The following is a 25,538-nucleotide window of genomic DNA, read 5'->3' as shown; positions in this document are numbered from 1 at the left end:
CGACGCGGGGCTCGAACTCACGGACCGTGAGAACATGACCTGAGCCGAAACCAAGAGTCGGACGCGTAACCGACTGAGCCACCCGGGTGCCCCGTGTGTGTTCAGTTTGAAAGAAGGGGCCCATGCTCGACACGAAAGCATAAAGGCAAAAAGTCAGGCCCTCCTGCAGTCTGTCCCCCGGAGCCTCCGTCGTCCCCTCCGGTGTATAAGGAAGGACGCCGCACACAGGTGCCCCCGTTTGCCAGTGACCCCGGGCTGGCCTCCTGTCCCAGAGTGTGGGCTGGGGCCAGGATCACAAGCTAAGAAAATGAGCCCTCGATGCTTTTCCTTTCCCTTCCAAGCAACGACGGCCACAATAAATTCGTGCCAGTCAAGCTCGTGGGCGGCATTCGATGGATGCTTTGCATTGAGAATTAGAACAATCTAAGCCTCGCCAGTCTCCGAGGCCCCCCCAGCCTGAGCCTCTCGGGGGCACTCATTCTCTGGGTCTTTTCGACGATTCCAGACCTATCCATCTGGTGGCATCGTCATTCCCGCAAGGGCATCGGAGCATTTCCTCGTCTGCGGCTCGGTGCTTGGGCAGATTTTAGAGGACACCGGAGGCCCTCTGCCCTTACGGGGTCGTGTTTTGCAATTTGAAATCTTTGTGGCTCCGTGGACCAACCCACAATCTCTGCCCAAGTAATGGCTCTTGCTTTTACAGGCCCGTGTGGGTTGCCAAGGCCCTGGCGGGACAGGGAGCGGCCGGGGTGGGGTGGGGAGGTGGTGCCGTAATGCTGATGTTTCAGCCCCCGGAGCTCCCCGTTGGCCACCAGCATCCAGGAGTTAATTCCGAACGTGTGTGCAAACCCGCGCCTGAGCCACGTGGCCCTTGACGCTCACAGTCTTCGCTTCTGGAAAAAAAATTTAAGTTGCGTTCCCAGGATTTCCGTAGGGTCGAGAAGGCGTCTCTCTTGCGTCTGGGGAGCGGGGCCTGGCCGTACTGTGGCGCGAGGTTGTGGGCGTGGGTTTTCGGTGCCCGAGAGAAGGATGTCTGGCGAGAAGCCTTCGGAGCGTGTCATCCATCGTGGGCATGCACGGGCACTCCCAGCGTTGGGCAGGACTTGGGAGATCACGTCCGCCCCTCTCCCGCCGCGCCTCACTTCAGGCCCCACTCCAGTACGCCCGCCACGCGCGCATCCTGCCCGTGATGGGGAACTCACTACCTTTCAAGAGAACCTCTTGCACTTTCCAAGCGCTGACAGCAGCATCCTTTCATTTAGTTTTTGAACGTACCGAGCGCATCCTGTGTACCAGGCGCTGTTCCACAAACCAGCCCCACAGACCGAGCCAGAAAGACCACGTCTCTGTTTTAGTGGGGCGCACGGGTCCTTGGGGGAGGCACAGAATAGACAATAAACGAGGGCGGGGGGTGGAAAGGACCCTGTAGGAGACGGGATGGTGGCCTCGAAAGTCACCCACGGTGGGGGAGGCTGGTTACGGAAAGGCCTCTTTCTTGCCCTCTCGACTTCAAGACCGGAGGGACCTGTCACGTGAAGGACCACAGGGAGAATATTCCAGGAGGTCATGGCAAGGGGGCCAGACCCCGAGGCGGGGAGGAGTCCGGCGTGACTGAGTGTGCTGGCTGGACGAAGGGGAGTGAGGTGATGGGGGCAGAGGGGCTTGGGGGGCCGTATTGCCAGGGCCCCAGAGGCCACAGACTGAGAAGGACAAGTGAGACACCGTTGAAAGATCTTAAGCAGAAGAGGGGCGGGATTCGATTTGTGTTTCGAGGGCTCAGGCTGGCCGTTAGGTTGAGAGTAGGGATTGGCGGCCAGGCACTGGGATCGAGAAGTCTGTAGCTCGTGGCAGAGGGCCGGGCTGGAAGATTCGTCAGGTACCGCCTGTAGAGGGCAGGCACCCAGCCTCTCCTTGTCCCTCTGGAGCTGGGGCGGTGCGTGGGCTTGCCAGGTGGGCGGGCAGAGAATCGGGGAAGCTCACACCGTGCTCCCTCTTCCCTGTCCAGCTTCCGTGAATTTAAACCTACAGAAAGGCCGTAGGATCATTTAAATCGCGAGAGAGAGTTCAAACACGTCATTGACCCTCTCCGCACCTCTCCCCGTGTGTGTCGAAGTTGAAAACCCAGTAGCCTGGGCATCTTGCCTTTTGTCTAACCAACTGGGAATCTGGGGCAGGTGCCCTGGGTGCCGAATAGAGTGAGCATGGAAAGGCAGCTACCACGTCGTGTCCCAGAGTGTCTTCTCGTTCCGGGTGTACTTGTGACATGGTGGGGGAGTGTCCAGAGTGGAGGTGACCTTTGAGCTGGGCTTTGGACGTTGGGGAGAATTTCGGTAGGCGTGCAGGGGAGAGAAGGACGTTGTGCTAGGTGACGGAGGGCGATTACCGCGATTGATGGGGTAGGGGCTCTGTTCTAGCTCTTGACCACCACGATGCTTGGCCTTTTCGAAAAGGCTTTAGGAATCAAAAGGAGAGGGGGCTTCTGGCTATTATTTTGCAGAGAAAGCCTCTCAGACCCAAAGATCCTGCAAACAACCCGGGCATCCCCCTCACCCCTTACACACTCCTGGCTAATCGGAGACTGCAGCTCACGCACAATGCCTTTCTGTCCCCCTGCTGCCATTTTCTCTGGCCAAACCCAACATTTCCAAGTGGTCCGCTCCAAAAAAAAAAAAAAAAATTTTTTTTTCTGATAAGTCCATTGGAAAAATCGGAGAACACTAAAAGCTAAGGGCTGCTTCTTTGATGGCAAGAATTCTCTTAGCCTTTAACGTTTCGTTGTAGGTTGTAATTAGCACCCGAGGGGGGAGCTTAACGTACTTGACCGTGGGACCCGTCCCTTGTTTCTGTTTTTTTAGTCAACCGGTGGGTAAGTGGTCCCACAACAATTCTCTTTTTTTTTTCCTTTTAATATTTATTTATTTATTTTGAGAGAGGGGGAGAGGCACAAAGAGAGAGAGGGAGAGAGAGCACAATAATTCTTCGAGGGACACAGCCTAGCCTCACCTGATCCTGTAGTTTCTAGACTTTTCCAGCCGGAGCATTTTCCAAAGGAAACCTAAGCCGCCTTAAGTGTTTGCTGGTATCCTCTGTGCCATATTACATTCCCTTTTGGAGCCCAAGGTCTCGTTAGCAGAATGAAACTGTGGTCTCAAACTCCAGTTTGAGTGGTTCCTCTGTCCACCCCTGAGCCAGTTAATGAGGCTTAAGCAGGAACACCTTGACCCGAAGTTTCTTTCCACCTGCTTGACATGGGCGTGTTCGCTCGTTTGCTCTAATTAACAGGCCCCCACGATTCCGTATTGGGCGGTTCTGTATCCTCTTGTGTGGGTGTAGACCCCCCCCCCCCCCCCCCGCCAGGGTGTAGACCCACGTGGGGGGCTGTGCAGGTGCTCCAGCGGGTGGGTGAAGCCTTAAGGGCAAAGGCCACGTTGTTCAGCATAGAGGCCCCTCGGCGTGTCAGCTATTCCTGGAATGGCATTCATAGTGACAAATGAGGAAAATGGCAATTTGTGTGGTGGCCGTGGGCGGGGCGGTCTGAGGGCGCAGAGCCCGGCCTTGTTGGTCACGTGCTGTTGCAAACAGCCCAGCCTTCTGCCCAGGTGTGCACGTGCCTGTCGCATCTCTTGCATTTGGGATTTAGCCCCTCTGGTGGCTTCTTGGAGGCTTTGTTTCTTTCACGGCCTCCCTGGTGTGTGCTCTGACTTTCCCTCAGCTGTCTGTCCTCTCCCTTCCAAGAAAAGCTGTTCTCTCGATGGAAACAGAAAGCGTTTGTGCCTCGCTCAGAGAGGGACCCCGGGGGGGGGGGGGTGGGCAGGGGACGAGAGAGGCAGGGGACTGACTCTGTGCCGGTAATGAAAGCCGCAGAAGGGCCCAGATGATCTGGTGCTTTGAAAAGCGCCTCATCCTTTCTGAGCCCGTAACTCACTGGACTCCAGGCCCCGGCTAAGAATACAGCTGCGGGGGCAGATGTATTTCCTTCATTGCTTAGCTGCCCCGGCAGCAGGAATCTGACCTTGAAGCGAGCTTTGATCGCGGAGTAACTCAAGCTTGCCCTTCTCTGCCGGGGACGCTGGGTCGCCCTGCCTCCGCGGCCCACATCCGCAACCCGTCCAAAAGCTCTTGGATGCGGCACTCTCATTAGAACAAGGTCTCCAAAGAGTTTTTAGGGCTTTAAATCCCTGTGCTCTGCCCCAAACACTGTCGCCGGAGTTCTGCTAGGATTTACCGGGTATCCACTTGGGGGCCAGCCACCGAGTGAGGAAGACTGTGGGTGCCCAACGTGGGCTCAGCTTGCAGTTTGAGAGACAGCGTGTCCCCGCGCTGGGGCCGGGATGGGGGTGCGGATCTGTCACTTGGCCTGTTGGCCTGACGTTAGGCGTGCTCCGTATAAATCAGGCTTTCTGTCTGACATCGATCCGTCATTGATAGCTCTGTGCCTTGTATCAGACGTCCCTCCACCCTAAGCATGATTTCCTGTACGTCTGATTGGCTTTGCGATAGCAGAGCTTGGCCACGTAGAGGCTGCGGGCCGGACCTGGCCCACCGCTCCCTGATTTTGTACGTAAGGCCTCATTGGATGAAACGTACACATTGGCCAAGACCGATTTGGTGCTAGATGGCAGAGCCCGATGGTTGCTGCCGAGACCGTACGTGTGACCTGCAAAGCCAACAATATGGACCATCTGACTCTTTACAAATAGTCTGCGGGACTCTGAGCTGAAAGTGAGATATTCTGGATTGATGTCAACGTTGTTCCAGGATACTTTGGAGTTCTGGTTGGTCCCCTAATAAAATGGCTGGTGTGAGCCCTGTGGTCCCCCCCTTATCATGACTGGAGTCACCCGGATGGAGGTACCCCCAGAACCCTGGAACAGTCTGTAATTGCTTACTTACCCTGATCTTCAACATCAGCTTTTTTTTTTTTTTTTAAGTTTATATATTTATTTTGAGAGAGAGCGAGAGAGAGCATGAGTTGGGTAGGGGCCAGAGACAGCATGAGTAGGGTAGGGGCAGAGAGAGCATGAGTAGGGTAGGGGCCAGAGACAGCATGAGTAGGGGAGGGGCCAGAGACAGCATGAGTAGGGGAGGGGCAGAGAGAGTGTGAGTAGGGTAGGGGGCAGAAAGAGCATGAGTAGGGTAGGGGCAGAGACAGCATGAGTAGAGTAGGGGCCAGAGACAGCATGAGTAGGGGAGGGGCCAGAGACAGCATGAGTAGGGGAGGGGCCAGAGAGAGCATGAGTAGGGTAGGGGGCAGAGAGAGCGTGAGTAGGGTAGGGGGCAGAAAGAGCATGAGTAGGGTAGGGGCAGAGACAGCATGAGTAGAGTAGGGGCCAGAGACAGCATACGTAGGGGAGGGGCCAGAGACAGCATGAGTAGGGTAGGGGCAGAGAGAGCATGAGCAGAGTAGGGGGCAGTGAGAGCATGAGTAGGGTGGGGACAGAGAGAGCATGAGTAGGGGAGGGGCCAGAGAGAGCATGAGTAGGGGAGGGGCCAGAGACAGCATGAGTAGGGTAGGGGCAGAGAGAGTGTGAGTAGAGTAGGGGGCAGAAAGAGCATGAGTAGGGTAGGGGCAGAAACAGAGGGAGAGAGAATTCTAAGCAGGTTCTGTGCTGCCAGCACAAAGCCTGACATGGGGCTTGAACTCATAAACCGTGAGATCATGACCTGAGCGGAGATCAAGAGTCAGACGCTTAACTGACTGAGCCACTCAGGCGCCCCAACATCGGCTTTTTAAATCGGGTTATTTGTATCGTCTTTTGACAGATCTTTTATATCAGCTTGTTTGATCCTTGCGACCGCTCTACGAGATTGTACGTCATGTTAGAGAAGAAAAATTCAGAGCCCCAAACATGGCAAGTGGTAGTGAAGGGGGCGGTCAGCAGAAGCGGGTGACAGAGCCGTCCCCTGGGCCTTTGTAACTGGACTGAATGACCACTGGGTGGTCAGGCTTCATATATCCTCATAGAGGATCGAACACCTGCCATGCCAGGAGCATAGATACCTGCTCTCCATTACTGTCTGCCGTGGGTCTAGTCCAGTCCAGATGAAGGATTCTGGCTCTGGACCAATGTCCTGTGAACTTCAGAATCCCCTCAGGACATCATCGGCTTCCTTTGGAACAATACTGACCAGGCTCTCGAACCTTCAGCCGGCCTGTTTGGGGCTGGAACGCAAACTTCTCCCTCCTGGCTCAGCGCTGTTTTTTCCCTTCTGTCAACATGTGGCTTCTGATTTGATGGCATTTGAAGAAATGTGAAGTCCCTTTACTCTTTGCAGGTGGAAAACCGGTCCTGTCCAGATTCCAGCCATTCTTTGAGTTTCGGAATCCTCACTTATTGGGGCCTGCGAGGTTTTCTTTACCTTGTGATCTTTTAAATTAGTTTCAGTTTATTCAAAGATTACATGAGAGTATTCTCCATATTAAAAACAAACCAACTGATAGAGATCATTTAAAAAATAGCTTTAATGGTTATTTATTTTTTGAGAGAGAGAAAAAGAGAGACAGAGCACGAGTGGGGGAGGGACAGAGAGAGAAGGGTACAGAAGATATGAAGTGGGCTACCTGCTGACAGATTCTGAGCTAATTCTACAGCTCAGAGCCCGACACGGGGCTCGAACTCACGAACCGTCAGATCGTGACCTGAGCTGAAGTCGGACGCTTAACCGACTGAACCACCCAGGCGCCCCCAAAACAGTATAGACCTTGACAGAAGACAAACTCTTCTCCATTCCAGCTCTAGTTCCTGGGGCAATCGTTGATATCAATCTGGCACGTCCTTGGCTCTTTTTTCAATGAACACACACACACACACACACACACACGTTCACACCTGTGCGTGCGCATTTGCGCATATATAGTGTTTTGGTGTGTATTTACACAATGACATCACGTCGTGTGTACACCTGAGTCTTTTCGTTGTCTTGAGGGCTTTTCAGTGGTTATTCATTTTCTAACTCATGATTTTTTAACTGTTGCAGAACATTCCATTGCAAGGATTTACCTTAATTTATTTCCACTCCGAAGAGTGGTACCACAGCGAGCATCCTTATTCATTTCTCTTGGAGCCTATGTTTAAATGTTTATCCGGGATGTAGTGATTAAACCGTGGGGTCGTGGTATTGGCATTTAAAGTTTTATTTTTTTATTATTTTTTTAAATGTTTATTTATTTACTTAGAGAGAGAGAGAGGGCACGCGTCAGGGAGGGGCATACAGAGGGGGAGAGAGAAAATCCCAAGCAGGCTCGGTCCACATTATCAGCACAGAGCCCAATGCAGGGCTCAGTCCCACAAACAGTGAGATCATGACCTGAGCCAAAATCAAGAGTCGGACGCTCAACCGACTGAGCCACGCAGGCACCCTGACATTTAAAAATTCAAATGGATTCTGCCAAATTGCTGGGCACAGAACAATTATTATATTATCATCCCTCTGAACGGTATACAGACGTATCTCTCATATGTGCACTCTGTTGACATTATCAGTCGTCTTGATTTCAGCCAGTGTGATAGGTAAACATTGGCATCACATCCCTTCTGGATTTCACTTGTGTTTTCCTGGTTGCTAATGAAGATGAGCACCATTAAATATGTTTATTGGCTGTTCGTATTTCTCTTTTGTGAATCGCGTGTCTCCGTGGCTTTATAATTCTACACTGAGCCTTTTGATGCCTCTGGAATTGAATTTTGTGGATGATGTGAGCTAGAGATCTACTTGGGTTTTTTGACAAATGGATGGCCAACACCGCTTGGTATCTGTTCTATCCTTTCCCTACTGAGTTGTATGTTGTGTTTATTATAGACTAAATTCACAGGTGTACTCACAAAGTCTTAATTCTGTCCTGTTGTTTTATTTTTCTTTCATGGCTGATACCACATTGTTTGAGCTGCTAAAACTTTATAATATAAGTATAATATAAGCTTGTAGCATAAGCTATATAGTGTAATCTAATATAAATATAGTAACATAAAAATACATATTACATAATTTATGGTTATAATCATACTATGTATACATATATAATAATACATGTATATATGTTGTATATACATATATATATATAATATATGTTTGATATCTGGTAGGTGATGTTCTGCCTCATTGTTTTTGTTTGTCTCGTTTTGTTTTTTCCTGTTGTTTTTGTGTTTGGTTCAACATGTTTTGGCTCTTGTTGCTTTATTGCCCTTTAGATAAGTTGTTAAAGCACATGTCACGTTCTGGCTGGGATATTATTTAGGATAATATTGAACTCGTAGATTGCTTTGGGGAAAAGCGGCATCTTTATGACTTTGAGTGTTTCTGTCTGGGGACATAATATGTTTCTGTGTCTTTAGCACGTCTTCTGTGTGATTTAGTAAAATTTGTCTGCCTTATTGATTCCAATAGAACATGGATTCCCCATGTTCTTTGGATTCCCCAAAGAACATGATTCTTTAATCAGTTGTATTTTTGTCATTTTTAAATTCTATTAATCTCTGCCCTTCTCAGTAATGAGTCCATTGATTCTGGATTCATTATTCCTTTTCTAATTTCTTGAGTTGAAAGTTCATTCTTTGTCATTATTTTTTATTGTTTAGTAATTGTTCTAAGGGTGTCCATTAAATGCTAAGTATTGCTTGGGCCACCCGCCTATAGATTTGTCACGTGGTACAGCGGCAATCCTTGCTGAAGAAAGTTTTGGTTTTTGTCTCGATTTCTCTGTCCGGATACCATTTTTTAAATTTCCAACGTTATCTTGGCCAGTTTGTTTTTAATTTCTACTTTGTGTTTGCCTCAAGTTGTGCCGGTATGATTTCTGCTTCCTTTGAAATTTATTGAGATTTTTTTGATGCCTGATACGGAGTGTGTAAGACTGTTCCTCGTGCGTTTGAAAATAATTCACGGTCTTTATTATCTGGATGCAAATTGTCTATGTATCTACTAAGTTGAATTTGTTAGCCCTGTTATGAATAATCTCTCTGCTCCTGTGTTTTTGTTTTTGTTTTTTGCTAGTTGATTTATCTATTCTGAGAGAAGTGTGCCAAAGTCTTTCACCGTGATTGTGACTTTGTCAATATCTTCTCGTATTCCAATTATCTTTTGCTTTATACATTTTCCAGGATGTGTTATTATATGCATAAAGGTTTATGACTGCCATTTCCTTATGGTAAACTGGATCTTTCTTCACTAGGAAGTATCTCTCTTTGGCCCCTTTCATCTTTTTCAACTTACTTATTTATTAAAGTTTATTTATTTGAGAGAGAGAGAGAGAGAACGTGTGTGTGCCTGCGCAAGCGGGGAAGGGACAGAGAGAGTCGGGGAGAAAGAGAATCCCAAGCAGGTTCTGTCCTGTCAGTGTGTGGAGCCCGATGTAGGGCTTGAACTCGTGAACCGTGAGATCATGACCTGAGCAGAAATCAAGAGCCGGATGCTTCAACTGAGATACCCAGGCACCCCTCATCTTTTTCAATTTAAATTCCGCTTTATTTTTCTGCTGCTATGATTACTGTAATTGCTTTCTTTTTGTTAATATTTGCCTGGAGCCTCTTTTAAAAATCTTTTGATTTTTCTACCATTGTTTGTTTGAGATGTATCTCTTGTCTCAGACTATAGACAGGAATTAATGTAATTCAAGGTGAAATTCTGTGTCAGCGAGGGACTCGAACCCATTCACGTGTATTGTGATCGGTGATTTGACTGGACTATCTTCATATATGTGATTTATTTATTGTACTTATGATTGAAAAGCTTCTTCTTCAACTCTGTATCTCCCAGAGCCAACCTGAGAGCTGGGCTCGCAGCAGTAGATGTTCAACAAATGCTCATCGAATAACACCTTCCTTGACCCCAGGATTCTGATCTGATTTGACCACGTACGGCAAAAGCCCCCCATTGTAATGGGGTTGGGACTAACGCTCAAATTATTGGTAAAAGAAGTTCTCGAGAAGGCTTTAAGTTCCCTTATTAATTCTAAGGGATCTTTCCTCTTCGTGTAGATTTAATGTCAAAGATTTGAGGTCTTTTCGAAGTGTGAGGTCTGTTGTTAGGGGTTAGTGGGGGGTAAAGATTTCAGAACTGGGGGAGGAAATCCAGGGTACTGTCTGCATCAGCCATGCTCCCTGGGAGGGAAACTGAAGAACGTTTCCCAGCAAAACTGAATCACTGTTTTCAGTTCTGGATTTGGGTCTCACGTATCTTTGTGTTTCCACACTCCCCTACCAGAGTCCCGGATAATTGGTTTACTCTCGAAAAGACGGTATTCCGGCAACATTGACTTCATGGCAGGCTCACCTAGAGGGACTAAATATGCTGGAGAAAGATGGCACCCAACCCGGGACATCTTTTTCCTACCTGAGTTGACACAGAGACTGAAAACACAAAAGAAACGTATGTTCTGTCACGGTGAAAAAGATGCTAGACTGGAATCAAGGGCCTCTCAGGTTTGATCGTGCCCAGTTGGGCCCATCCAAACATCTCCAGACATCTCTTTCCGTACGAAGGAGCTGGATTAGTTGATCCGGATCCGACACTTCTTCCAACCGTGTCTGGAAAAGTCTTATGCTGAAACTCCGGTGACAGTTAACCCAGCCAACACACTTAAGATTCTGCCATGATCTCTTGGTAACTCAACCCAGGTTCATCTTATTCAGTGACTGACTATAAATCATGCAGCTTTCGTAGCGTTGAGTACCGCGTTAAGCAGCAGTGTGTGTTTTTCTAAGCCTTTAGGAAGTAGCCAGTTACTGAGCGGAGAAGATAAGGCCCTGTGGCTTCTCCAGTTGCTTTGCCTTGTGTAGAGGAGCACCCACCCCGGTGATTTCTTTGGCACTTGGAAGAAGGGACGTGGGTGACAGGCGGGCAATGCCACATGCGGGTCTTCGAGTAGGACACCGTAGGCTCCCTCCGTAGGCTGAACCCAGGCCGTCTCCTCTCCCTTCCTTCCGGAAATGGCACTGTTTTACCATAGATGGTGAACTACAGAATTCTCTTTTCCGCCTGAAGTTTAGTCGGAAGCGTGGAGATTTGATCCGAGGCTTGGGGGAGGGGGGGCGGGTCAGGCATTCAACAAAGATGCGGAACTGTCGTCCAGCGTCCCACCCGGTGACCTGTCGGAGCACGGGCTGCTCTGCGCTGAGGTTCATGAGTAGGATCGAGATCGGCCAAGATCCAGCTTGGCTGAGCAAATGGGTTTCGCTGCAGGGTCTTCTCCCTCAACATTTTCTTCCAGTTTCCTGCAGAATTGGCTTTGGCTCTGACCAGCACTGTTTGTTCTTCCCAGGCAGCCCCACGATCTCCACCTCTCCTTGCGGGGGTGGGGGGTGCTGATATTTTGGACGGTGGTTTTGAACTGTGCTTGGAAGACAGGGGTTCCAATTGGCAAGCCCCTGAGGGCAAGAAGAGAGCTGACGGTGGGCGGGGCTCAGAGGCAGTGGGCGGGGCTCAGACCCTTGGCGAAAAGACTGGGAAGGCGTTCAATAGATTTTAACTGGAGTTTAGCTCCTCTTTCCGGGACGCTAGTATTTTCTTGCAGCCCTTTCTTAAAACGGCCACAAGCAAGCAGGTATCCCAAAAGTGGATCGTCTGAGTTCAGGCTGACTTCTCCTAACCCCAGTGCCTCTCCCCTTCCAGAATGGCTGCAGTCTGTCCAGGCCACCATGATCCTGTCGATCATCTTCAGCGTTCTGTCCCTGTTCCTGTTCTTCTGCCAGCTCTTCACTCTCACCAAAGGGGGCCGGTTTTACATCACCGGAGTCTTCCAGATCCTTGCCGGTGAGTTGGGGATGACAAACTCCACGGGGGAAGCTGTTCCTGGGTCTCCAAGGCTGGGGAGTGACTGATGTTTGTGAGTCTGCACATTGGGTGGTTTTTATAAAGTACAGGTGTGTGTGTGTGTGTGTGTGTGTGTGTGTACCTACGCATGCACCTTAGAATTTGAGAACTCTCTCCCTCCCCAGGGAACAGGGTAGATGGGAAATAGGACTTAGGGACTCGAGAACGAAGGTCCATAACCCAGCCAGACCTAATACCGGGGACGGAGCCACGGTCTGGACACATCATCGGAGGTGAATGTTAATAAGGATAGGAGTAGAGCAAAGGCCACGCTTGAGGGTTGTATCCCTGCACGTTGTGCGAAGCCCCAAGGAACCATCCTTCCTTCAGCACGGAAAGTGGCCCCAGTGGGCGGCTGAGGTTGTTTTCAGATACGTGTCTCCCACCTCCAAGCAGTGGTGAAGCCACGGCACATTCTTACTCTCCTTTACCCCAGCTCCGGGGCTCCACTGGGCTTTGGCTTACTGTTGTCCTTCTTAGGTGTCTTCACTTTGGCACCCCCCACACGGCATCATTTCCTAACATGGGGCCGTGACAACATGCGAGAGGTCTCATTCCTCTCCTTCTTTTTTTAAAAAAATTTTCTAATGTATGTTTATTTTTGAGAGGGAGACAGAGCGCGAGTGGGGGAGGAGCAGAGAGAGAGGGAGACACAGAATCGGAAGCAGTCTCCAGGCTCTGAGCTGTCAGCACAGAGCCCGACGCGGGGCTCGAACTCATGAACCGTGAGATCGCGACCCGAGCTGATGTCGGACGCTTACCGACTGAGCCGCCCTATTCCTCTCCTCCTTAAACCACCTTCCAGTTCCCCCACCGGATAGGTTATCCGTATGTACGATGTGCAGAGTCCGAGAAGCTTCTCTTATAGAGGGTGACAGCTTCCAACTTTGTCTCTAGATTCTGGCCAGTGTCTTCCTTCACTGACTCTTCTCTTCCTGTCTATTGACTGCCAGTTGACTGAGTCAGAAGGCGCCGGAGAGAATTAAGAGATGCGGTGGTGGATCCTATAATCCGTGTTAACAAGTCACACGCTCCCGGTGCACCAGAGAGCATCTCTGTACTGTGAGATGTTCTAGATGCCGGCTGGCTGAGTAGGCGGAGGGCTAGGCTGTCCTCTCTTCTTTTAGTTGGTTGTCAGAATGTCCGTGGTGCTGAATCACCACCCTGTGCTCAGCGGCAGTCATTGGAGGGTTGATAACAGCCCACACGTCTTTGGTGAGTGCAGGTGTAACGGCTTACCCACGGCCGTACGGTAAGACACGGGCTGAGGTTAGATGTTGATGATCTTTTCTAGAAGCCAGAGAGTACCCCCCCCCCCCCGCCCCCGCCACCTTCCCTGGAAAAAGGAGGGGAATTGGACAGCTACTTCTCATGAAATACTTAAATATGGCATTCCGGTACGTGCAGTTTTAGGATGTGAAAACCTAATAGGGCTTTGCTGCTTGCATAGGTTTAGTTCGACCAAGCAAGCCAAGCTCCTAGAGTGGTGCCGGTTTTATTAAGTTACTCATTATGCGGTACAGTGTCATTCCTAGGTGTGTTAGAAGAAGAGTTATCAATTAGTCATTCCCGTTTCTGAAAGTAATACACAAAACTGGAACGTGGTCTGGAGATTTCTTTTTTTTTGGCTTACCATTTACAGTTCAATGTCAAGTCGACTGATGATCATATCTGTTGCATCAGTGGATCTGTCCTCAAGAGAGAATAATACAGACTTAGGAACCAGAACTTTCATAAAATATATATATATATATATATATATACACACACACACACACACACACACACACACATATATGCATATACATATGCATATGCATATACATATGCATATATGTGTGTGTGTGTGTGTGTATGTGTGTGTATATATATATGAGACCTATACAAGGGTGTTATTTTACTGATAAACTGAGATCAGGAGAGGATAATGAATAGCCAAGGTCACCCAGCTCAAGCAGGAACAACCAGAAGCCCACACTTCCTCCGATACCACGTGGAGTCGATATAGTTAGCAACCTCCTTATGGTTAGAGACAACGGAATCCGCCCGAATTGCTACAGAACGGAAAATGCAGGGCGGAAACTCCGCTTTTTCCAAAATATAGTTCCTGATGCACCCTCACTTCTCTGTTTTGAATCGCCTGTGAACTCGATACAAGCCTTTTAGAATGCTACTATTTAAAAAAAAACAAAAACGCTTGGGGCGCCTGGGTGGCTTAATCAGTTAAGCATCCAACTTCGGCTCAGGTCATGATCTCATGGTTTGTGAGTTTGAGCCCCGCGTCGGGCTCTGTGCTGACAGCTCAGGGCCTGGAGCCTGCTTCGGATTCTGTGTCTCCCTCTCTCTCTCCCCCTCCCCCGCTGGCGCTCTCTCTCTGTCTCTCAAAAATAAATAAACGTAAAAAAGAAATTAAAAAAAAAAACCCTCTATGTCTAAAAGCACATGATTTGTTCTTCATTTCTCCCCTTCCAACGTAGCTTCTTATCTATCATGGGATCCAGTGTTCAGTTATCAGTTCATCAGCCTGGCGGCCCCGGTTTGAATAGAAAGTCATGTTGGATGAGAAAAGTCAAGCCACAGTAGCAGTTGTAATCTACCAGCCCTAAGGAATGTTCTGTTCTGAACTGTTCACCCCAGTTAGCGGGAGCTGAAAGCAGGTGGTCTGGGAGCCGCAGGTTCCCCGCCCCACCCCCCCGAACGTTGCATTCGAACTTGATCTACAGGGTCCTCCCACTCAGGTTGAAAACTTCAAGGAGAAGAGGCTTCACTTGAAGATTTCCATGCTTCTGCAAAGCACTGAGCCGTTTTAAGCGGAAGCCCTTGGAATATTTTCTGAGTCTCCCAATACTTTCTGTGCTGCCTCTGCCTCGCTTCCCTTGGAAGGATCCAGCTGTGGTCTTCGTAGGTCACACGCACGAGGGTGCAGGAAAGGCGGATGAAAGGTGTGGGGGGCTCTCGGGGCTGACTGTCCATGTAGGGAGCCGTCTCTGCCTTTCTCCAGATTACACGTCTGTGTGTGCTTATTGGTCTGCCTGATTCCCTTCTGCGTGTCGTAATTAGCAGGTCTTAACATTTACGAGCTGTCTTCCCTTGATTACATACTTCGCAGGTTGGCTGCTTTTGGGGGATATAGCAACAGGTGTCTTCATCTAGTTCATTGCTTTTTTTTTTATATTATAAAAACATGTTTTTTGATGTTTATTTTTGAGAGAGAGAGAGACAGAGCACAAGCAGGGGAGGGGCAGAGGGAGAGGGAGACGCGGAATCCGAAGCAGGCTCCAGGCTCGGAGCTGTCAGCACAGGACCCGATGTGGGGCTCGAACTCGCAAACCATGAGATCATGACCTGAGCCGAAGTTGGATGCTTAACTGATTAAGCCACCCAGGTGCCCCAGGGTTTTTTTTTTTAATAACAGAGCCACCTAGGCACCCCATCTTTTTAAATTTTTTTAACGTTTATTTATTTTTGAGAGAGAAAGAGCACAATCGGGGGAGGGGCAGAGAGAGAGAGAGAGAGAGGGAGATGCAGAATCCGAAGCAGGCTCCAGGCTCCGAGCCATCAGCCTGGAGCCCAATGTGGGGCTTGAACTCATGAACTGTGTGAGATCATGACCTGAGCTGAAATCAAGAGTCGGGCACATAACCGACTGAGCCGCCCAGGTGCCCCGAATAAAGAAGGTGCTTTTAGAAAATTCCAGTGCTCAGCCTTTGTCCCTGGAGAGCTCTTGGGAGGGGCTGCTCCCTGGGTGACTCTTGATCAGGGCTTAGGAACCACTGGTGTGGCCATCGAGCTCTTTGTTATCCCTCGGTCTGGTCTTACTGGACTTTCTCTGCTGATGACTCTTCCCACTCAGGAGCCATAGATTGTTCTGGACTTTCTCTGCTGATGACTCTTCCCACTCAGGAGCCATAGATTGTTCCAAACCCCGTTCTTAGAGAAGAGCCATTCTGAATCAGTGTCTGGACTTTGGAGTCCTTTTTGTTTCCAGAACCTGCAGCCGTCTGTTCTCAGACAGCGTTTACCCTGGCCCTAGCTCTGTTGGGCTGGGTTGCCCTCGATGGGAGAACATCAAGAAATTCGCAGAAGTACAGACCCGAAAGACAGATGCACGTTTTGACTGATTTCGTTACTTGACGCCCCGCACCGAGCTCCGTGCATCGAAGGCTCCATAGAAAGCCCTGAATAACCCACTTGTTGGATTACTGGATAATTGTGTTCCCTTGCCACGAACTCGGGTCACGTGTGTATAGCTTACTATTTATTGTGATTAAGAGGAACAGAAAACCCGGTCAAAGGGGACTCCCGAGGGAGGGTTTCCGTTTGTTCTGTTTGTTTCGTCAAACAGACTGATAGAGATCTAGGGCTTTAGAACGAAAGGATTTTGGGGATGCGTAAAAGCACGATGCCTTCCCTGTTCCGAGGGGCTCAAAGGCAGCTGTGGTCAGACACCACATTTAGAACCCCCCCCCCCCCTTAGGAATGAACTAAACCAGGGGCGCCTGGGAGACTCCGTCGGTGAAGCGGCCGACTCTTGATTTCCGCTCGGGTCATGATCTCACGGTCCGTGGGATTGAGCCCCACGTTGGGCTCTGTGCAGACAGCTCAGAACCTGCTTGGGATTCTTTCTCTCTCCCTGTCCCTCCCCTGCTTGTGCTCTCTCTCTCTCACTCCCCCCACCCCCAAAATAAATAAATTAAAAAAAAAAAGAGGGATGAACTGTTTCAGATGCTACTCCAGCCGTGCCCAGGTCAGAAGCCAGTAATGCTGTGGGGGTGATTTTCTAAGCAGCATTTGGGGGCCGAAAGTGGAAACCGGCTCGGCAGTGCAGAGAAGGCTCTGTGTGGGTCCGACAGAGAGCCCAACGCTTTCAGAGGAATGGACCCTCTAGCCTCTTCCCACGACATTTTGTCACCCTCAGGATGGAGGTGGGGGGATGTGACTCACAGGTGTTCACTCATCCAACCATCGCCACAAGGCAACTCAACCCCCCCCCCCCCCCCCCCCCCCCCCCGCTGCGTGCTTTCTAGCAACTTCTTTCAGGCTTGCGCTCTGGGCCCTCCAATGAACAGCTTCCACAGAGGTCACTGATGTCCACACGCTCTCTCTCTCTCTTTTAAGTTAGTTTATTTATTTTGAGAGAGAGAGAGAGAGCAAGAGAGCACACGAGCAGGGGAGGGGCAGAGAGAGAGAATCCCGAGCAGGCTCCATGCTGTCAGCACAGAGCCCTCCGCAAGGCTCGAACCCACAAAGCCACGAGATCGTGACCTGAGCCGAAACCCAGAGGCGGACACTTACTGACTGAGCCACCCAGGCGCCCCGTGACGGGGATAGACTCTTGAGTGGCCAGCTCTTCTGTGTTGTCTGGAGAGGGTCAGAGTCCCCCACTCACAGCTGCCTGCCCTCCCAGACTCGGGCCCCTCCCAGGGCATCCCTGTCACTGCCGGGGCACACGCCGCTCGTCCTTGGAGAAGGCAGGACACTGCTGGTGTGACCGAAACCTCCCTCACCTTCCCCACGAGGTGGGGGGGTGGGGAGGACCTTCATCACCACGCCCCCACCTACAGGTCATTGAGAAAGCGACTTTATGGGGACCACCCATTTATGGGAACACCTGTGTGACATTGGGAGGTCTGTCGTATGGCATTAACTCCCCGTGTTCCAGGGCACCGCTATGGCACTACACGCAGACCGCCTTGTCGTCGCGTATACCCTAAAGCATCAGTCTCCCGACGACCGTAATTACGAAGCGTATATCTGCTCTTTGGCTTTGCGAGCGTCTCAGCCGGTGGCTCGTGGCAGCGAAGCTCAAGGTCATTTAACCCCCGAGATACTCCTCGACGGATACCCTACAGACGAGGCCGTCTAGTGAGTCACCGCACTTGGGTGTCCCGCCTCCCCCTGTCCCCCGTGGTCGCCGACAGAACGTGTGCTCTCTGCCGGTGAAATCTGGGCACAGCTGGTCTGCACAGCCACCGCGGCTTTGTTCCTGCCCGTGCTGGGTAGACGCGGGCCCCATTCGGAAGCCTCGCCAGCATGACAAGCATGGGCCTGGCCTTTTGGCACTCTGTTCCCTGGGTCACACTTGTCTTTCTATAGCCCTGCCCCCAGGAGGTAGTCGGGTATCAGCCGAGAGACAACTTCGGTATTCTTGAAGTTCAAGTATTTCTTGAAGACAAGAATTTGCACCTTGCGGAGGTCAGCCACGGAGCCGTTGGGGAAGATAATCGGGGATCGCGGATGCCAGGGCAAATAAAGCACGTTCCCAGCAGAGCCCTTGAATGGCAGTTTGCCGGCCCTTGGTTTTCCCTCTACCCCGGGCATCCGCGCTGTCCCCCTAACTTTCTGTAGGTAGCAGGTCCTGGATCCGATCCCGCGGGAGCTGCGGGACTATTGTGTGGCCTTCTCAACAGGGGCCACTCAAGTGGGAGCTTTCTCCTCTGACTGGGAGAAGGACGGTCTTATCAGGGTGGCGAATGTAGTATATTCCCACTTACGTGCTTTGTTCAAACAAAGTTTACAGTGTCCAGTGAAATAGCAGGGAGGTTAGATGTAGGTGGTCGGGGACATTGGGAGCTTTGGAACCACAGGAATCCCACATAGCACGCTGGGTTTATAATAGAGTCACTCAGAGCCTCTCAAAGACCCTGTTTTCAGGAGGGAACAGAGGGAACAGAGCGGGCTTTGTGGGGCGCCAGGCTGGGGTGCTGACATCGCGGGACCCCTCCCTGCAGGGGGATGCTGACTGTCACTGTGGGCGCGGACCATCGCTCTTGAACTTGCCTGCTTCAAGAGTCCCACACCAAAGGGCTGCAGAGGTGGGCAGGGGAAGGGCCACCTGATTTATCTCTCGACCCGATAATCTTGCACTCTTGGGGGTTCAGACCCGACCTTGAGGGCACCAGGAACTGTTAGAAGGGACCGGGTGCAATGGAGCTTGATAGATTCCTCTCTCGGCTTCCCACTCATATCCTATCCCCCCCCTTCTTTTTCCTCTCTCTGTATCCTCTGTCTGCCTAACGGTGCCCGTTGGCATTGCTTGCTTGGTCTCCTGAGTGGAAGTCCTGCCAAGGGGCTCTGGGGTCTGCCTGGACCCCAGTGCTCTTGCCCTGGCACAATTCAGATCGTGGCCAAGTGCCCCTTCGCTTTACCGGTTCAGATAACATCACCACCCATTTGAACAGTGCTTTATGGGTTTCCAGGCGCTCCCATGCCCAACCCTCCCTGGAGAGCGCTAGGTGGGTTTATCTTGTGAGTCGAATTCTTGCTGGCCACATCCTTCTGTCGACGAGGCGTTGGCGACAGTCCGAGGAAGAGAAATAGGGCAGAAAAGATGACAAGCGACCTTGGAGATGCTGGTCTGGGTCACCTCGATCAGAAGCAGAGAGCAGATTCTTTCCCCTGTTTCTGTATCTTCGAGGCCCTTCCCTGCTGCCAGATCCAGAATCAGAGCTGCTTTTCTTCTTCTCCTTCTCCTTCTCCTTCTTTTAATTTTTTAAATCTTTGAGAGAGACAGAGTGTGAGTTTTGGGAGGGGTGGGGAGAGAGGGAGGTACAGAATCCGAAGCAGGCTCCAGGCTCTGAGCTGCCAGCACAAAGCCGGACACAGAGCTTGAACCCACGAACTGTGAGATCATGACCTGAGCTGGAGTCAGACATCCAACAGACTGAGCCGCCCAAGTGCCCCTTTTCTTCTTCTTCTTTTTTTTTAAGTTTATTTACTTACTTATTTATTTATTTTGAGAAAGATACAGAGAGCGAGAGGGGGGAGGGGCAGAGAAAGAAGGAGACGGAATCCCAAGCAGGCTCCACGCTGTCAACACAGAGCCTGACTCGGGGCTTGAACCCCTGAACTGCGCAAGATTGTGACCTGAGCCGAAATCAAGAGTTGATCGATTGCTTAGCTGGCTGAGCCCCCCAGGCGCCCCTCAGACATGCTCTTTGAGCACAGCGTTATCTGCGGAAGATTGGGTGACCTTCTTCCTGGTATGTGTGTGTATGTGTGTGTGTGTGTGTGTGTGTGTGTGTGTGTGTCAAGAGAGAGGAAATGGTGTGGGCAGGTGTCCGGAGTCCTGTGGAATCTGCAGCGGGGAGGTGGACAGGGGGGCCCCTCCCCGCCTCCCTCCCCCTACCTGTCCCTGTCTTTCCCCAGGTCTGTGTGTGATGAGTGCAGCGTCCATCTACACGGTGAGGCACCCAGAGTGGCATCTCAACTCTGACTACTCCTACGGCTTCGCCTACATCCTGGCCTGGGTGGCCTTCCCTCTGGCCCTTCTCAGCGGCGTCGTCTACGTGATCTTGCGGAAACGCGAATGAGGTGCCCAGACGGTTTGGTCTGAGGCACTGAGCGTACATCGGGGGAAGGGAGGAAGGAAACCAGAAAAAAAAAAAAAAAAAGAGAAAGAAAGAAAAAAACCCAACCCAAACCAACCATCCAAACAAAAGAGCTAGCCAAAAAAACCCAAACTCAAACCAAATCAAACAGAAAGCAGTTGAGGGGGGGGTTCGTGTTGACTCAAGATGTATATAATATCTATGGTTTATAAAACCTATTTATAACACTTTTTACATATATGTACATAGTATCGTTCGCTTTTTATGTTGACCATCAGCCTTGTGTTGAATCTTAAAGAAGTAGCTAAGGAACTTTTACCTCCTAACCGTATAACGGAGCTCTGTTCTTTTGTTCTGTTTTGTTGTTCTTTTTGTTTGGCCCGGACGTAAAATACTTCCCATCTTGCCCCTTCCCTTTTATCGGAAAGTAGATACCTCCCTTCACTCCACCTCATTCAGAAAACCAAAGCGTGGGTGGGAGCCCCGACTGGCCAGAAGCCCTTTTGCTTGGCGGGCGACCCGGTGCGTCGCGCAGAGACAGGTCCCGCCCGCACCTCCATGCGAAGCCATGGACAGAACCCCCAAACTGGAGCCCTCGGCTTTGGAACACTTGCCCTTGGCCGTGAGTGTCTCAGCCGCACGTCTAGATGAGAAATCGGTGACAGCAAACCTATGAAATGGTGCTATGGATTTACCATTCCTTATTATCACTAATCGTCTAAACTACTCACTGGAAATTCAATTAACGGTTTTACGACATAAAGTAGGATGGACACCTGAGTAATTCTGTGTCATATAAATGGTTTATAACTGCTTTTGTACCTAGCGAGGCTGCAGTTATGACAATAATAAATAAATAATAAACACAGCGTTTACTGCTCCCACATTTTTCTTACGGTCGGAGCATCGGGACCAGCCTCTAGACCCCTCGGGACCGTGCATTCCCAGGACTCCTCTGGGTCTAGACTGTTCTCTGCCTCCAAGGACTGTCTGGCAATGACTTGTATTGGCCACCGACTGTACCTGTATATAAGGTGCCCTTCTGATGCTAAGACTCCAGACCTGTTTTTTTTTTTTCTTTTTTTCTTTTCTTTTCTTTTCCTTTTTTTTTTTTTGGCTTGGCTTTTTCTGATTTTATACCAAGTGTGGACTAAGATGCATTCAAATAAACATCAGAGTAACTCAACGATCTCTCTTGGGATTTTGTGGGGACCTCGGCGCGCGCGCGGGGCGGGGGGGGGGTGGGGGGGCGGTGCACTTTAGAGCCGTAGCAGAGAGCAAGGCTGAGCTCGTGGTCTGGGCTCCCTAACCGGCCACAGGGAGCGCCGTATGCCTTCCGTAAGCCTGTGCAGATGTCTCCTGACTGAGGGAGAACAGGAATTGCAGCCGAAACAAACTGGACATGGACCAGAAGGGGCTTGCGTGTTCATTTAGCTCAGCTCCCTCTCTCTGTCTCTCGCTGTCCTCTGGTGATCCGCACGGGGACCAGGGGGCGTGTCACGGCTGCGTCAACCTAACGTTCGGGGAACGTTGGCGTGAGCGACACAGACCGTAACGTGTACAAGGAGGGGAGACGTGTTGATAGTGGGAAGGCGACAAGTTGGTGACTTGAGGCTGGGCTTTCAGGTGAGATGTTAGCACCAACAGAGCTCCCGCTCTGCGTGTGGTCCTGAGGGAGGGAGAGGGCCGACCGTGCCGTCTAGCTCCAGGTTTTTGGGCTGCGTCTCGCTCATAGCCACGTTTACCCGTTGACGTGTTATTGCGCGTTCGAGATACATCGAGCTCCCGGTGCGTTCGGTATTTTCCCAGTTCTCATTGCGCATCTGTGTGAAACTGGGCACCAGGGATCAAGAAAGGATCGCATACTTCTTAATCGCAAAGGGTGATGGTTTCGCGAAGAGGCGTATGCAGACAGCCATACGGTAGCGAAGAGCACACAGATTAGGCACCTTAGGTTTGAACCTGCCCTTTGCCCCTTACCTGCTGTAGGAGGCTGGACAGGTTATTACGACTCTAGGATCCCACGTCCTCACCTGTAAGATGATGCCAAGGCCAAGTTTATGGGATGGTAGACAGGAAAAAGATGAAATGTGTAACGTGCCTAGCACAGTGATCGGTAATTCGAAAGCAAATCAGTGATTATCACAGATGTGACGATTGGGGTGTACCGAGAGGAGATCTCGATTCTTCTGAGGGATTGTCAATATCAGGCCCAACGCGAGAATCTCCCATGCGGGGGGCCGCCCCAGAGATTTGGATTCCTTCTGTCTGTGCTGGCCCCCACCTGCCTTGATGGATCTGAAAGCCTGTACGGGTCTTTTCAGACTTCAGTGTGCTGATGAATCACCTGGGAAGCTTATCAAATGCAGATCCTGGTTCCGGAGGTCTGGGGTGAGGACTTCCGTTCTGCATTTCCAGTTCCTGCCTAAGTGATCCTGATGTCCCGGGACCAGGTCCCCCGGACCATGCTTTAAGCAGCGAGGGCCACAATGAAGCCACCTTTAGGCACTTCATATTCTTTTGTCTCTGAACCCCGGTGATAGGAGGGCTTCCCCCTTCCCAGGTTTTCAGTAGTGACCGGCTAACTCTGCTTGTGACTTGGGTAGAACGGGTCAGGTGGTACAGATGGCCATTCCTATGCCCGGGAGACGTAGGTGGTTGGGAACACTGGCAACCTCACCAACTTGTATTTGGAAGAGTCGGCTTTCATGTCACAAACTTGTTTTTATAATATTTACCTAAAAGTTGAACGTGCCTATATGTGAGATCAAAGAAGAAAACCAAAAGTGGTCCAAATCTTCCCGCCCAGGTAGCGTTTTTGGCATTAAAAAAAAAAAAAAGTAATATATATCAAGGAGCATAACATCCTAAAGACATCTGGAGGGAAAAGTAACACGTGAAAGCCTCTTTTTCACCTCCCCATAGTGTCTTGTCAAAGCTAACGTAAGACATAGCTTATGATGTCTTCCGGGAGAAGAAGGCAATGCCAACATAGACACATCCGTCCATTTATTTAAAAAGAGCACATCAAGGGACGCCTGTGTGGCTCAGTCGGTTAGGCATCCGACTTCGACTTCGGCTCAGGTCATGATCTCACGGTCCGTGAGTTCGAGCCCCGCATCGGGCTCTGTGCGGACAGCTTGGAGCCCGGAGCCTGCTTCGGATTCTGTGTCTCCCCCTCTCTCTGCCCCTCCCCTGCTCGCGCTCTGTCTCTCTCTCTCTCTTTCTCAAAAATAAATAAACAGGAAAAAAACTTAAGAAATCAATAAAACGTGTACCTGAAAAGGGATCAGACTACCCACACTGTTTTGCACCAAGCTGTTCTTTTCATTTAATGATCCAAATTGGAGATCTTTCTACCTCAGCACAGACCTCATTCTTTTCAACGAGCTCCGGATTTCTCGCAAGCTTCTGCGTCGTGTTCGTCAAGCCTCCCTAAGCCCTGGCTCAGCGCTTTTTGCCTGGGTGGAGACGCATCCACAAAACGGGTAGCTGCTACTCTCTTTCCAAGGAACGGACCTCAGCTGCCCCGGAGAGTGAAGTTCAAGCCTCGGGGTGCTCCCAAGCATGGTGGCAGTGCTCGGAGAGGGCAGCTGGGAGGACGCTGAAGGCCCAGGCTGCATTATAGGCCACTGGTTTGCAAGACAGAACTGAAGGAACAGAAACTGTTCCTTCAAAGGAGTTAAAGTTTGACTGGATGAACTCGTAGACCAGTTGACGACCCAAGGCGTTGCTGAAAACAGCAGAGAAACCGGCAGTGAATAAATGGCGTCTGACAACGGGATGTGGTCTGGGAAAGAGAGCAAGAGAGCCCTATGAATCCCCTGTCACGGTGAACATTCCAAAGCATCCCTAACCACCCCCCCCTCCCCCCCCCACCAAGGAACATCAGAGGCTGAACACTGTGCGGAGGAAAGAGACCTCACCAAAATAATCCAGTCGGTTACTAAATACAAGCATACCTCGTTTCATCGCACTTCGTAGATCTTGCATCGTTTACAAATTCCAGGTTTGTGGCGCCTGCGTTGAGCGAGTCTCCCCATGCCGCTTTCCCGTCAGCATTTGGTCACTTTGTGCCTCTGTGTCACGTTTTGGGAGTTTTTGCGATATGTCAGTCTTCTTCAGTATTACATTTGTTACGGTGATCTGTGACCAGGGATTGTGCCTTGCTAAAATCTCAGACGATAACATTTTTTTTTTTTGGCAGTAAATTAGTTTTTTTTTTTTAAAGTTTTACTTATTTTTGCGACAGAGAGAGACCGTGCATGAGCAGGGGAGGGGCAGAGAGAGAGGAAGACACAGAATCCGAAGCAGGCTCCAGACTCCAGCTGTCAGCACAGAGCCCGAGGCAGGGCTCGAACTCGTGAACCGTGAGATCATGACCTGAGCCGAAGTCGGACACTCCACCGACTGAGCCACCCAGGCGCCCCCCAACGCTCTTAAAAACATTTTTTTAAAATTAAAAAAAAAAAAATTTTTTTAATGTTTATTTATTTTTGAGACAGAGAGAGACAGAGCATGAACAGGGGAGGGTCAGAGAGAGAGGGAGACACAGAATCTGAAGCAGCCTCTAGGCTCCCAGCTGTCAGCACAGAGCCCGACGCGGGGCTCGAACTCATGGACTGTGAGATCATGACCTGAGCCGAAGTTGGACGCTTAACCGACTGAGCCACCCAGGCGCCCCCCCAAAAAATTTTTTTTATATTTATTTATTTTTGAGAGAGAGAGGGAGATAGAGCGTGAGCGGGTGAGGGGCAGAGAGAGAGGGAGACACAGAATCCGAAGCAGGCTCCGGGCTCCCAGCTGTCAGCACAGAACCTGACGCGGGGCTCAAACTCAGGAGCTGTGAGATCATGACCTGAGTCGAAGCTGGACGCTTCACCGACTGAGCCACCTGGGGGCCCTGACATTCTTTTATGATAAAAACACCCAACAAGCTAGGAATAAAAGAGAATATCCACAACCTAATGAAGTCCATCTATATAAAAAAAAACCCTCACCTCACATCATATGTATTGGTAAAATAGTGAGTGTGCTCCCTCTAAAATCGGGAAGAAGACAAGTGTGTCTGTCTCTATTTAACATTAACTTGGAGGTTCCAGCTAGGACAATTAGGCAAATTAGATTAAACAAACAGAAGTCATCAAGATTAAAATGGAAGACTGAAACTATCTGTATTCACAGGTAAATGATCTCATATACAGAAAATCCTAAGTAATCCAATAAAAAAAAACCCCTTAGAACTAATAAATGAATTCAGCAAAGAGGCAGGGCACAATATGAACATACAAAAATCAGTTGTATTTTTATATTTGCAATGAACAATTAAAAAATGAAACTGAGAAAGTAATCCCACTTAGAATAGCATCCAAAAAGGGAAAAAAAAAAAAAAAAACAACT

The 25,538-nt window shown here is 50.1% G+C and overlaps 1 protein-coding gene across 2 annotated transcripts in view; it reads left to right on the top strand.

The window, feature by feature from the left end:
- The window catches only part of PMP22 (peripheral myelin protein 22), a 32,555-nt gene extending 11,231 nt beyond the window's left edge, over nt 1-21,324 (top strand). For both annotated transcript variants that reach the window (XM_078437726.2, XM_078437725.2), the window contains exons 4-5: nt 11,608-11,748; nt 19,957-21,324. In XM_078437726.2, coding sequence (XP_078293852.1) covers nt 11,608-11,748; nt 19,957-20,120 — 305 coding nt within the window. In that variant the 3' untranslated portion in view covers nt 20,121-21,324. The remainder of the gene's footprint in view (nt 1-11,607; nt 11,749-19,956) is intronic.
- Nucleotides 21,325-25,538: the final 4,214 nt, after the last annotated feature.

This window comes from Panthera onca, chromosome E1, assembly GCF_046562875.1.
Source record: "Panthera onca isolate mPanOnc1 chromosome E1, mPanOnc1 haplotype 2, whole genome shotgun sequence".
Taxonomy (NCBI): Eukaryota; Metazoa; Chordata; class Mammalia; order Carnivora; family Felidae; genus Panthera; species Panthera onca.
Note: the sequence above shows the minus strand (reverse complement) of the source record. Positions and strands in the feature narration are given on the sequence as shown.